Source organism: Micromys minutus, assembly GCF_963924665.1.
Source record: "Micromys minutus genome assembly, chromosome: 2".
Lineage (NCBI taxonomy): Eukaryota > Metazoa > Chordata > Mammalia > Rodentia > Muridae > Micromys > Micromys minutus.
Window position 1 is genome coordinate 97,153,217 of NC_137971.1, and position 12,803 is coordinate 97,166,019.

At 47.4% G+C, this 12,803-nt stretch overlaps 1 protein-coding gene across 4 annotated transcripts in view; it reads right to left on the reverse strand.

The window, feature by feature from the left end:
* Positions 1–12,803, reverse strand: part of TENM4 (teneurin transmembrane protein 4) — a gene marked incomplete at both ends in the record, with an annotated part of 342,954 nt that overhangs the window by 26,292 nt on the left and 303,859 nt on the right. For all 4 annotated transcript variants that reach the window (XM_080912630.1, XM_080912629.1, XM_080912628.1 and 1 more), the window contains 2 exons: positions 4,718–5,595; positions 10,991–11,145. In XM_080912630.1, coding sequence (XP_080768756.1) covers positions 4,718–5,595; positions 10,991–11,145 — 1,033 coding nt within the window. The remainder of the gene's footprint in view (positions 1–4,717; positions 5,596–10,990; positions 11,146–12,803) is intronic.

The window sequence follows — 12,803 nt, forward strand, 5'->3', positions numbered from 1 at the left end:
CTGTGTTCTCCCATAGCACCTGCTGTGCCCTCTCGAGGGACACGTTCTTAATTTTTCTCTACGTGTGTGTGTGTGTGTGTGTGTGTGTGTGTGTGTGTGTGTGTGTGTGTGTAGAAACCCCTGCTGTGGTTAGTACAGGGTGAGGTAGATCATGAAGAGGACATGAGCCCCGCCCCCATCCCCAATTTCTGCAGCTCTAGCTCAACTCCTGCTTTTACTTTCTGGCTGTGTCCACCCATGTAAACCGGAAGCTTAAATGTGTTTTGTTTTTTTTTTTTTTTTTTCTTTTCAGTAGGTGACGCTTACTTCTTGGATTGGGCCTGTTGCTTGCCCTGTGACCTCAGAGAAGGAACTCAAGGAAAACTCATGGATTTGTCTCTAGTCAGGCTGATTTTCACTGTAAAGCTGGGATCGGTGCTGGACGGAGCTCCCCTATCTCTCCAGCACAGACCGAAAGCCGCGGATTCTATTTGAACGGTGTGCATGGGCTCCTCTGTTCTGCCAGATGCACTGATAATGCTGGAGCCGGGGTCTAAATCTGGTGTGCTCACTGCGGCAAGTACTCCTTCATTGTCTCCCTTCTCTCCTGACTCTGCACTTCATCCACACACTTACTGAGCACCTATGAGGTGGCAAGGCCTAAACTTAAAAGAGAAATAAATGTAAAGAATCAGTAAGGGGCTCACATATTTAATGTGAACATAGTAATAGAGGGAGCTGTCCCCGGGCACTGTGGGGGGCTAGAGCCACTCCCCTTTATGCAGCGCAGTGAGACCGCTGCTCACTCCCACCCAGAAAGTTCCTTTTGGAACCAGCGCCATTCTGTCAGCTTCCCTCTTTGCTTTTGTCTTTGAGACGTGGTCTCACTATGTTGCATGGGTTGGCTTGGAATTCACTATGCATGCAGCCCAGACTGCCCCAGCTGTCTGAGAACCGAGGTTATAAGAATTCACTACCACATCTGGCATTACCAAAACTTCTTTTTTTTGTCATCAAGTTTTGTGTGTCCCAGAGTTGGGTCTGAAAGCAATGGCGCCTGCCCCACAGAGCCAAGGACTTCATTGCTGTCTTCTAGAAGGGTGTTCCCAATAGACTTGGGCTGAGTAACCTTGCCTTTCTACAACGGCAGACTCTTCAAGACAAATTTCTCTTAGTCTGTGCTGTTTATATTAGATGTTTTATTTAATGTGCTATGAGGACTGGTAAAACCAACTTAAAACTTGCTTCAGGAACAGCCCACATGGCAAGCATTCTTGTGCTTTTATATGTATAAACATGGACTTGGACTCCACTAAGCTGTCTCACCGTGCTTCAGTTTACTGGCAAAACTCCATATGTTTTTTTGATTAAAAATGCTGTAATGATGTCTAGCTGGTTTCATCATTTATGAAGTAATTTCAATTTCATAAAGTATATATGTATATATATATGCATGCATGCATGTTAGTGTGTATATGTAGTTTTAGAATCTTAGAAAGAAGCGGGCAAAGACAGAAGACAGACAGACACACACATAAAGAGGGGGGACATAGGGGGACAGAGACCGAGAGGGAGAGACAGAAAGAGAGGTAGAGATAGAGAGAAACAGAGACAGATTCTCAGAGAGAACGACAGAAGGGACCGGGTACAAGAGAAGAGGGACAGAAAGATAAAGAATGAGAATGCAGACTCTCAGAGAAGAGTACAGAGTCCTAGAGAGACAGCAAGGACAGAGATCCAGAGAGAGGCGACAGGGACCTAGAGAGATGGCAGACATTCAGAGAGACGGGAAATGGACAGCCAGAGAGACGGCAGGGCAGAGATGAAGAGAAGAGGGCATCAACTCCTTTGATGCTCAGGATGGCCCCAGAGTGACAGTTCTGTGTGATGGGGACTAGTGAAAGCTCCCAGTCTATTTTCAAGTCCAGGGCTACGGTTAGTGAGTGTTGGTATCGTACACCCCCACACTGTTTCCAGTCTGAGCAGGAACACGCTGCTCGGGGCCACAGTGCACCCCATTTCCTACCCCATCTTAGATACTCCCAGGCCCTGACCATTTTCCTGGTTCTTATCCTAACCTGTCAGAGTTGACATTTGATTCTACCCTCCTCGCCTGCTCTCTGATTTCCACCTCTGATAAAGCATGCCTTTTGTGTTGCTGTCATCGAGTCCCTCGCTCTTGCTCCTCTAATTACTGACAGTGCCTCAGCACCGCTGGAAACAGCAGCAGCAGCCACCGAACCTGCCACATCTTATCTCTAATTTAAAGAGATTCCCGGTTTTAGGCTATCCCTAGAACCTCACCACTGACTTAATCCCTGCCATACAGATAAGTCAGGAGGCACAGAGAACACTGGGTCAGTATAGCCGGGGTGGCAGAGATGTGGGCTCTCCTCTATACCTACTAAGTGTGATTTGAAGCTTATTGTGTACTTTTCCTGAGCCGTAGTGTGTTCATAGGTAGAAAAAAAATACAGATGATAATTCTTACTGACTGGGGCAACCCTTTCAACTGTGTGTGTGTATGATTATGTGTGTGTGTGTGTGTGTGTGTGTGTGTGTGTGTGACCCAGGGGCTTGCAAACCCTAGGAGATCTTATTGACATTGGGGGAAGAGTCTGGCACACAGCAGGATCTTAAAAAAAAAAAAAGAGTGAGTCTCCTTTTAATGTTAGGTATGGCACCTTCTACTTTTGGTTTATGCCAAGGGACAGCATTCCTCCAGTGCTTTAATAGAAAGTGGATTTTAAAATGCTATTTATAAATATAGTTGTAACAGTTTGTTTTTCTTGAAATATCAACTGTGGCTGCTGAAGGGATATCCAAACTAGTCAAGTGCTTACCAAACAGAAGGACCTAAATTCAGTCCCCAGAATCCACATAGAAATGCTGGGCCTGGTGGTAAGTGTTTGTCATTCCAGCCCTGAGGCAGAGAGAGACAGCTCCTGCAGCCTGCTGCTGACCAGCTAGTCTAGCTTCCTCTCTGAGCGCCCATGAGAGGCCTTACAGGAGGTGGGTAGCATTCCTGAGGATGTCTGAGGATTCTCTGACCTCCATACACACATGCACATGAGCCTGCGCAGGCATATGCATTCAAGCAAACACATGGATTCACACGCCTGTATCAGAGCTAAACCAACATCAGCTGTGGCCGTGGTTTACATGGAGGACGGAGCTGGTGCGAGGGACAGTGGGAGTGGTGTGTTAGCATTCAGTTTGAGATTTGGGGGGACTGACCTCGGGAACTAATTTCGTGAGCAGATTTGCTCTGACGAAGAAACCCCTGTATTGGCTAAATAATGTATAAGAAGTTTCTACCAGGCAATGGGGAAAATTGAATTATTTAGTGTATTTCCATTTCAGCGAGTTAATCAAGATAATTGCTATTTTCCTGGATCTTTGTCTTTTTTTTTGCAATTAACAAGCCCAACCCCCCTCCGTCCCTCCAGGTTGGAGAGATGGATGGCTCATTGGTTAAGAGCATTGAATGTTCTTTCAGAGGTCCTGAGTTCAATTCCCAGCAACCACATGGTGGCTCACAACCATCTGAATGGTCTCCGATGCCCTCTTCTGGTGTGTCTGAAAACAGCTATAGTAAATAAATCTTAAAAAACAAAACAAAACAAGCAAGCAAACAAAAAAAACCCAAGGCCCCTGTTTGGAGAAAGTTAACTTGTGAACTTAGCACATAGGGTTGTGACATTTTTTAGTGTAAATTATACTTAAAAATCAATTATAGCTCCTCTGCCACCACTGGGCTCTACAGGTGTGGGAGCTGATGTTTGTTTAAGAAAATCTTATGGTTCAAGGACCTAAACTCATTTGAAATTTTCAAATTCAGGGGGAGGTTTGGGAGGGCCCTGGAGCCCAACTCAGAGCTAAAACTCTAGCTCCAGACAAGCTAGAACTTGTGATTAGGACTGTTTCCCTGCAGGGTTCTCGATATCTTCCTGCCTGCAAATGAGCCTCCCTCAGCCTCAGTTTCTGTTTCCATAAAAGAGAAAATATTACCTATCACCCCCACTGCTGTGAGGATTAGCTCAGTGACTCTGTTTTTAGCTCATAGCTGATGCTCAACAAGACTAAGTTCTTCGCCAGCTCTTGCAGCCTGTCTAACGCTGACATACTCAGCAGACTCAGTTGTCTGGGACATGACAAAGAAGAGACGCTTTAAAAAAAAAGAAGTCTAAGTCGAAAAAGAGATGTTACAAGGCCCATTCATTAAAATAGCACCCCTGTCTTCTATCCATATGTGAGATGAGTTAACTTGTGTAGGACTGTAATGAGCTGAACTCTGTCCCTCTGATCACCTGCTCTGAGATGCATTCCTTGAATGAAGAGAAGGAGACAGTTACCGGAAGTGAGGAGTACACCTGAGAAGGAGCTGCTACACTGTGGCGAGGAGGAGGTCAAACCACAGCCATCATGACCTTGTGGTAATCTGAGTGGGTGTCTTCTGTATCTGTTTTACAGGTATGGAAACTGAGACCTAGAGAGATTAACATGGTAGGGAGAGCTGGGATGGATGCCCATGTGAGTTTAAGGCTCAGGCCTTTCCCACCATCCCATTTCCCTCTCAGGAGAAATCATTCAGAATATGAACACGCACGACCTGTCACTGATGATGGCGTTCACCCCGTACTCCCAAGATAAAATGAAATCGATAAAAATCACAAGTCATCGGCTCATTCATCTTCAATCATACGGCGCATCTCACAGAACACATCCTGACACTTACTCATAGAACGTTGTCCACCCGTTTTCATTGCTTTTGGTCGCCAAGAGGCCAGAGTTGCCATGGTATGTCATCATAGCCAGCTCGTGTCCTTGTGTGGTCACACTTCTGAGTGCACTGTTGGTACCTATGGTGACCCAGTATACCTGGCCATCCGGGACTACCAGCCAGAGTGGCAGCCCGGTAGAGTCCCTGCGGACGTTCACCATGTTACCGTTGTTGTCTGTGATGTGTGTGATGTCCCCGTCTCCCGTGTAAGTGAAGTTGTACAGGTAGTCTCCTGTGGGCAGGCTCTGAGTATACAGATGCTTGCCACTGGTGTCAAAGAGGTACAGCTCTTGGTCGATGGGGGAAGACAGCTCATACATGTTCTGGGTGTTCAGGAAAGGCTTGTTCTTCCGGATAAATCGAATTCGGATGTTTCCGAGGTCAGCCACATAGAGCTCTCCGTCAGCACACACAGCCAAGGAAGATGGGGTATTCAGCTTTGCATCTTTGGCGTAACCATCGTCCCCAGAGAAGCAGTCACAGTTGGCGTCGTTTTTACAGTCACAGCCACTGGGGGCACCAGCCACCAGTGAGATCTCGCCACTTGTGGTGACCTGCCTGATGCGGTTGATCTTTTTCTCGTCAGTCTCAGCGATATACAAGACTCCATTGTGTGAAACGGCCAAAGCAGTGGCTGACTCCAGGGTTGCATGAATGGCCACCTTGCTCAGCAGGAAGTGGTCGATGCCGGGAACCTGGCAGTGCATGGGCCTCCCAGCGATGATGCGTACCTGGTGGTTTTCAGAGATTTGTAGGACCACATTGTTGTCGAGGACATAGAGAGAATTATCCATTGGGTTGACGGCTAAGTCTGTGGGCCATTCCAGGCGAACCTGACAACGGAGACATAAATACTCAAATGATGCCAAAATGGCCACCCTCAATTCACCCCCAGAGTCCCAATAACCCGCTACTGTGTCCAAAGGCGTCTTTATATGCAGTATGACCCAGCCTTACAGAAACTGAAGAAGGGGACCACCAACTGCTGAGATGGGGACAGGCTTGGTTTCCTAACTTAGATCCACTCACAACCTTGGGCAAAGTACTTTGCTTTTCTGAGCTTCGGTATTCATATGTGGGAAATAGGGATGTCGATTGTATATCCTGGCATATATAGTTATGTGCTCAAACTCAGACAATGGATACAGAAGTGAGAGGGGAAGGAGGGTGGAGTCTGGAAGCTGACGTAAGAGTTGTTTAGAGGATTTAAAAAGATCCTGAAATGCTGACATGACCTGCACAGAGGTGACTGAACACGAAGTTAGGCTTGGGGTATAAAGGTAAAGAACCCATGCCTTTGCCTGACACGTGGCTTTAGGTTAGGGACCCTCCGTTTTGGTGCCATATTCACATTAAATGGAGACTTTAGCAAACACCGATGCTCAAATGTCACTCTGAGCAGTCAGATAAACAAGATTTCTTGTGTGTTTGGTCCATGCGTTGGGCCTATTTAAAAATAACTTCCCGGGTGATTGCTTTTAGGGTTGGGAATCACACCCCGAGTCTTCTCTTAAAGGGTACTTATCAGATGAGCAGCAGCAGCTCCCTGGAGCTGGTCAGGAACGCAGAGCGGTAGGCTTGCCCCGAACCTACTGAATCTGTATCTGCCTGCAGTCAGGTGACTGAGTGCACACTGGACCTCAGGGAGCCTGGTTGATGTGGGGGTCTGTCTCTAGGGCTTCACAGAGTGGGTCCTCCTGGAAGGGATTAGTGGCACTTGCAGTGGGACATAGGCTCAAAGCCCAGGGCCTCACACTGAGCCTCTCTTAAGCCACACTGGGAAAGTGGCTGGAGTCATGGTAAGTCTTTAAGTGGATGCCTAGGGGACAGTAGCCATCAGGGTGACCAGTGTTTTACCAAAGCACTGTTGGATGTATCATACTGGAAAGGACTGGAGCAAAGGGAAGCCCTTGTCCGACCGTGTCCCCAAGAGGTATAGCTGCACTGCATCTAGTCTGGAAACACTGAGCACTGCTTCTTGCCGTTGATTTCCCAGCTCTACCTGGAGACCCATCACCTTGACATCCCTGGGCTTCCTACAAACACCTGACATTTGCTCTCGTTCAAACAATAGGAATGATGTAACCGGAAAGTTTCTCTCCTAGGAGTTTGCTCTAGCATGCTAGTATGCACAAGGGTGTCTATCACAGCCATGTTTGTAATGGCAAAAACCAAAACAACACAGAAAACCCCAAACCAAACAGAACTGACTCCGACGGCCCAACAATAGCACATTCACTTCTGCAGATTAGAATACGGTGCATAATCATTCAACACGATCCTCTAGGGTGGTGTCCCAACCTTTCTAATATGATACAGTTCCTTATGTTGTGGTGATCCCTAACTATAAATTTATTCTGTTGCTACTTCATGACTGTAATTTTGCTACTGTAATAAACTGTAATAGAAATATATGAGTTGCAGGAGTCCTGATATGCCACCCCATAAGGATTGAGACCCACACATTGAAAAACCACTGTTCTAGGTAGATATGTAATGACATGGGGGTGGGGAGTGTTTGCTACATGCTAAGTAGAAAGAATAGACTACAGAGCTGCAGAAGAAGAATGGTATTAGTAGGAGAAATCTGTGAGTTAGTTTATAGACAAAGGAGAGTTACAGCTACAAGAAAATATACTAAAATGTTAGCCATTTTAAGATCAAGGATGATATTAATATTTCTTTTTACTTTATTTTTTTTAAAGTTGTTGCAATGTACATGTGGTTGTTGGTGAATGTAAAAATCCAAACAAAGCTGGGTGGTGGAGGCATACATGATCAATCCTAGCACTTGGGAGGCAGAGGCGGTCAGATCTCTGAGTTTGAGGCCAGCCTGCTCTACAGAGTTCCAGGATCACCAGGGCTACACAGAGAAAAGCTATTTCCAAAACCAAAGCCAAACCAAGCAACCCAATCAAACAACAACCACTACCAACAAGGAGGTTGTTCTCTTAGCGTAAGAGCCATTCCTGAGATGGGTTAAAATAGTCAGTGTTCAGCTCCTGCGCCCTAAGCCTTCTGCCCCTCACCCAGCCTTAGCCCCTGTCTGTCTGCAGGGCAGGGGAGCTTGCAGACTTTCCCGAGCTACAGTAGGACTGCTGCACACACTCCTGGTGCTCTCTGGGGTATGGCCCTGTCAGCTTTCGGCTACATCAAGAACACAGTTTGCTCTAAAGTGACAGGAGAGTTTTCAATTTCCTAAAACCCATTTCTTGTCAACACTGGCTGCTAAATATTTTATGCCCTCTGGTCCTGCGGCACCTTGGGGACTTACTCGCAGAGACCTTTCTGCTTGTCATTATGATGAAAAGATGGCGTATTGATGAGTAGGTGTGTGGGAAGGGGCAGAAAGGGAGCCCGGGGGTCCGGGGGCAAGAAGAAGAAACAAAAGGGAAAGCATTTTATTTTCATGTTCCTTTGTGCCACTGTGGGAAGAAGGCCAGGCTCTCAGTGGCTCCAGGCTCTGACATACCAGATCCCTGCGCCATATCCTATGCATGCACCTTTCTGGTTTTTCCTCCTGCCAGTGAAGAACCCACCAGAGGTTCCGTTCCCGTCACTGGAACGTTGAAACTGGACCTAAGAACTTCTGTAGTCCTCTAGCTCCTGTGCTCAAGGGACTTGTTGGGGCCGGGGCTCCTTTTCCCAGTTGTCCTGAGCACGGTATAGCTCCATTAAGGTGTTTTGAGTCAACTGCTTTGCCACAGAGTGGCAAACGTGCACAAATACATTGTCACAGGGTGTCCACACGGAGCAGGAGAGATGGGGGCAGGGTACCTCAGTCCCTGTTTGCTTTCACTAACGGCTCATCTTACTTAGGTTTCTTAGAGGCTGAGCTTTTTCCCCATATGTAAATCAGAGCAATGAACATCAGCCAGAGGAGTTGTAGCAAATGACACAATATACAAGGAAATTCTTTGTAGATTTTCAGGGAGCTAATATCTACATCCTGTTACTAGCTGGTGGCTCTGCGCTAGGCAATTACATTCTTGATCTCATTAGATTCATTTCCTCATCCTGGATGAAACCAGTACAGGGCTGCTTGTTTCCTTTCACCCAGCCTCAGTTTCCTGCATTCTGCTCCAGGGACGATGCTGGCAGCTACATAAGAAAATAAAAGTTGTATTCAGCTCTGGCCTCATTTCTAGTCGGTACCAGGCACAGAGCAAGTTTTTATCTGGGCTTCACAGTTCAGGGTGGAGGCCCTACCTGCTGAGCTGAGAACCAATCTCCTGGGCCCTGACTTTTTTTTGTCTACAGCATGCCTCTCACAGTGTCTTCTGGGGTTTGGTCTTTGTCTCTTCCCAAACTCTCTCCTCATCCCCCCTGTAGGCTCTAGCTACTCTCTGTGACTTTCCTTCCCAACCCCCACAGGGTGATTTTAGTAGAGGGAGCTCTGACCACAAATGCCACCTTCCATACGTGAATGGAAAAATACATGCCTGTGTTAAGAGTTCGGGGGTGGGGGGGGGAGGTTCAATTATTATATTCAGACAAAGGAAGCAAGGACCAGAAGTAGAGATTTTACCCCGTGATTTCTCAGTATATGGCTTTTGTGTTTTTCTCCCTTTCAACATGCTAGCTGCCTTCCAAGTCTTTGGTGTGAGAGCCTGGCAGTGCCTCTCTGTAAACCTAAACAACTTTCCAATGTGTGGATTGAAAGTGCTCGGTGCCCTGTGCTGGCTGGTTGAGGGCCCATTTAGAGAAGCAAAAAATACTTGTCTGCACATCCTTAGGTTTTGGCGGCTTCCTCCTGGGTAATTCTAGCTTGCTCACAGACTGGAAAGGAAAACTCTCAAGCCAGCAAGGCAAAGCCTGCCAAATTGCAAAGTCAAGCGGCAGAGAACAGATTCATAGAAGCTGGCACGGGAGGACACCACACTAGCATCAGGCTGGGCTTGGGTATGGGTGCTGGTCATGGGGCTTGGAGGAAGGCGTGAGTTAGGTCTTAGTAACTGAGGATGACACCTTGAGTGAGGCTTGGGAGAGAGGGCTCCTGTCAGCCTCTTTATATGCCCTAGGCTCTGATAATGTCAGCAAGGATGAATGTTCACGTATCAAAGTCAGGCCAAGCCCTGGCAGTTAAGACCTTGGTTCTTGCTGATATATGCAGGAAACCCTAGAGAGCCAGTCACTGGATCCCATTTGGGTTCCTAGTGTCTACCTGATGAAGCCCAAATTCCTCGGATAGTAGGAATGCCTTCTTTCACTGGCTCTAGACTACACTTCCTGTCTCAACACCCTTCAAAGTGCCCTCTGCTCTGGCATTCAACCTTCCAGTGTTCTTTGAGACAGGGTCTTGTGTATTTCGGGCTGTCTTTGAACTTAGCCTGTAGCTAAGAATGACTTTGACTGTTGGCTTCCCAGCCTCGGCTTCTCAGATGTAGGATGGCAAGAGTATGCCACCATATCCAGGTTCTATAGAACTGGGGATTGAACTCGCGGCCTTACGAACGCTAAACAAGCAATCTGTCAACTGAGCTGCAACCCCAGGCTCACACTAGGTTTAGTAACATCTTTCTTTGCACATACTATTGCTTTTCTGTTCTTTCATCCAGCAAACCCAGGGTCCAAAACTGCTACTCCTCTTTACTGAGAGCAGATGCCACCTCTGGAAGGATGAGCAGTGTTGAACCCATGTAATGGTTTGTGTTTTCAAGGCTGTCTCGCCACACTGATACCTGTCCATCACTTCATTGTATGGTTAGGAGACAGGAAGTTCAAACGGTTTCACAAGCCCATCCATGCCCCAAGGCTTTGGGTAGCTAAGGATCTACTGAGTGGTACAGCTAGGGTCTAAACAACATCCAACAAATATTGGCTGAGCTCTGGCTATGTAGCAGACACTCTGGTTAAAGTAGAGGAGGTGATGGGCAGAATCCCCCTGTCTTGTGCAGCATATGTTCTAGAAAGTCTACACGCATCTGCATGTATTACCAGAGATAGGAATTTGAATTCACACTGGTCTTCTGTCTCTAGGAAGATTTTTTTCCCACTGTCCCTTGAGTCCCCATTCCAGCCACACACTTGTTATACCTAATGGTGGACTCTCAGGGCATTTGGGGTGGGGCAGTTTCTTCTGGGTACTCAACGCAGGCCCTGAACCAAGAAGGCCCATTCAAAGGCTTGAACAGTGTGCTAAGAGGAGTAGTCATCAGGCTGTCTGGGTGACAAGGGACAGGAAGAACACACAGGCACACAGGGTTCCGGGAGACAATGTCTTCTCACCTGAGAAATATCCATGACGGAGTCACAGCTGAGGGGCCTGGCTGAGGTGAGGTCATTGGAGCCCAGCAAAGTGGAGATGATCCCATTTTGATCGACACGTCTGATCATGGTGCCATCCACAAAGTAAATGAGCCCAAACTTGTCCACTGTAATTCCTGGGGTGGAGAAGGCAAAACAGGAATTCAGCTTTGGATATGAGGAGCCAGACAGTAGAAAGCTCCAGGATTTAACGTCTACCCCCATCCAGCTCTCTGTCCCTCTGCTGGGATTTTGTACTTGGAATAAGTGCTATAGCACTGAGCTAACCCAAGGCCTTCTAGTTTCCTCCTTGATATCAACATTTTATTTGTGACTCTTACTTTTGTTTCCTTTGAAATAAAAAAAATAAGTGTGAAATTATTATTATTGATTTGAGACAGGATTTCATATAGCCCAGGCTGGCCTCAAGTTTCAGATACAGCGAAGGTGACTCTTGAACTCCCATCTCTCCCTTCCCAGTGTCCACCACTGTGCCCAGTCTTATGTAGTGCTGGGGAGTGAACCGAGGGCTCTGTGCATGTCCGGCAAGCGCTGTAACAAGTGAGCTGCATTCCCAGTGACTCCAGTCTTTGCTTACAGATGAACAGGGAGCAAGGAAGGTGCGAAGGCTTTACGTATCCTATGACTGGGGATAAAAACCCAGACCGCAGGTTGTACCTTCCCACACTGCTGCTACAACAGACTCTCATCTTTCACTTGGGTACTGACAGAAACTGGGTTTGTGAGGGACTCAAAGTAAAGGCAGGAAATATATTTTCCAGTGTCACTGTGAAATATTTAAATCATTTCTGAAGTCCTGCAAACACAACGATAATGGCTCTCCTTTTCAGTAACCATTCCTCTTTTCTTCCGACAGTCATAGCCTCAGTTTGCCGACCCTTGTTATTTTGGTTTCATTGGTCATTATGAGAGCACAGATTGAAAAGCATCCTTTGTGTTTGTGTAGAGAACGGGCTTGTTGACGTCTAGATCTGAGGAAGGCACCCTGAAGATGGGGATCCTGGCTGTCATTCAGTATCTTCCCTTTCACTTGCTGGGCCTTTCACCCTGACAACTTTCTCCATAGGGGTGTGGGGCCCAGTCACTGGGTCTCTTGGTATCCATTTCCTTACTCATTAAATCAAAGGGACTGCTTAGAGCCTGCATCTTTGCAGGGGCCTGGAGAGTCCATGGCACCCCCAGGTGGATGCTTCAGAAAAACTCACACAAAGCTTGTGTTTCTGAAAGGCACCTTGGGGTGACGGTGGTACAGAAGCTCACCCAGGACGTCATTCCTCCTGGCTGGGGACTCATTTCAGAGACACCCAGGGAGCTTTTGCTTGGCCTCACTTCTGGTGATACCACCCAGGAGATGGCAGAGTCTAGGACTGATGTGTGTTTTTAGAATTTCCGGGTGGTATCTGTTACCCAGGAAATGGAGGCACAGGACTGAGTCAGAACCACATGGAGTCATGGGAAATGACAGGCCCAGGAGGGAGGTGGTGACATAGAAGGTAATCTTGATTTGCTATTGTCTTCTGGCCAGGCAATGGGAGAGAAGGGTTGAGGAGGAGTGGGCAGGGGCACGTCAGAGTTAGGGAGCTTCTGGCTGAGTTACGTCACCCCTGACTCTTGGTTTCCTGATTGGGGAGGCCAGGGAGGAGCTCAGTTGGTAAAGTAGAAAAGTGACATTCAGTCCTGGAGCCCACACAGAGGTTAGCTGTGGGAGTGCTCTTTCAATCCTGGCACTGGGGAGCTGGAGACAGGCAGAGCTGGGGCTCACCAAACTCTAGGT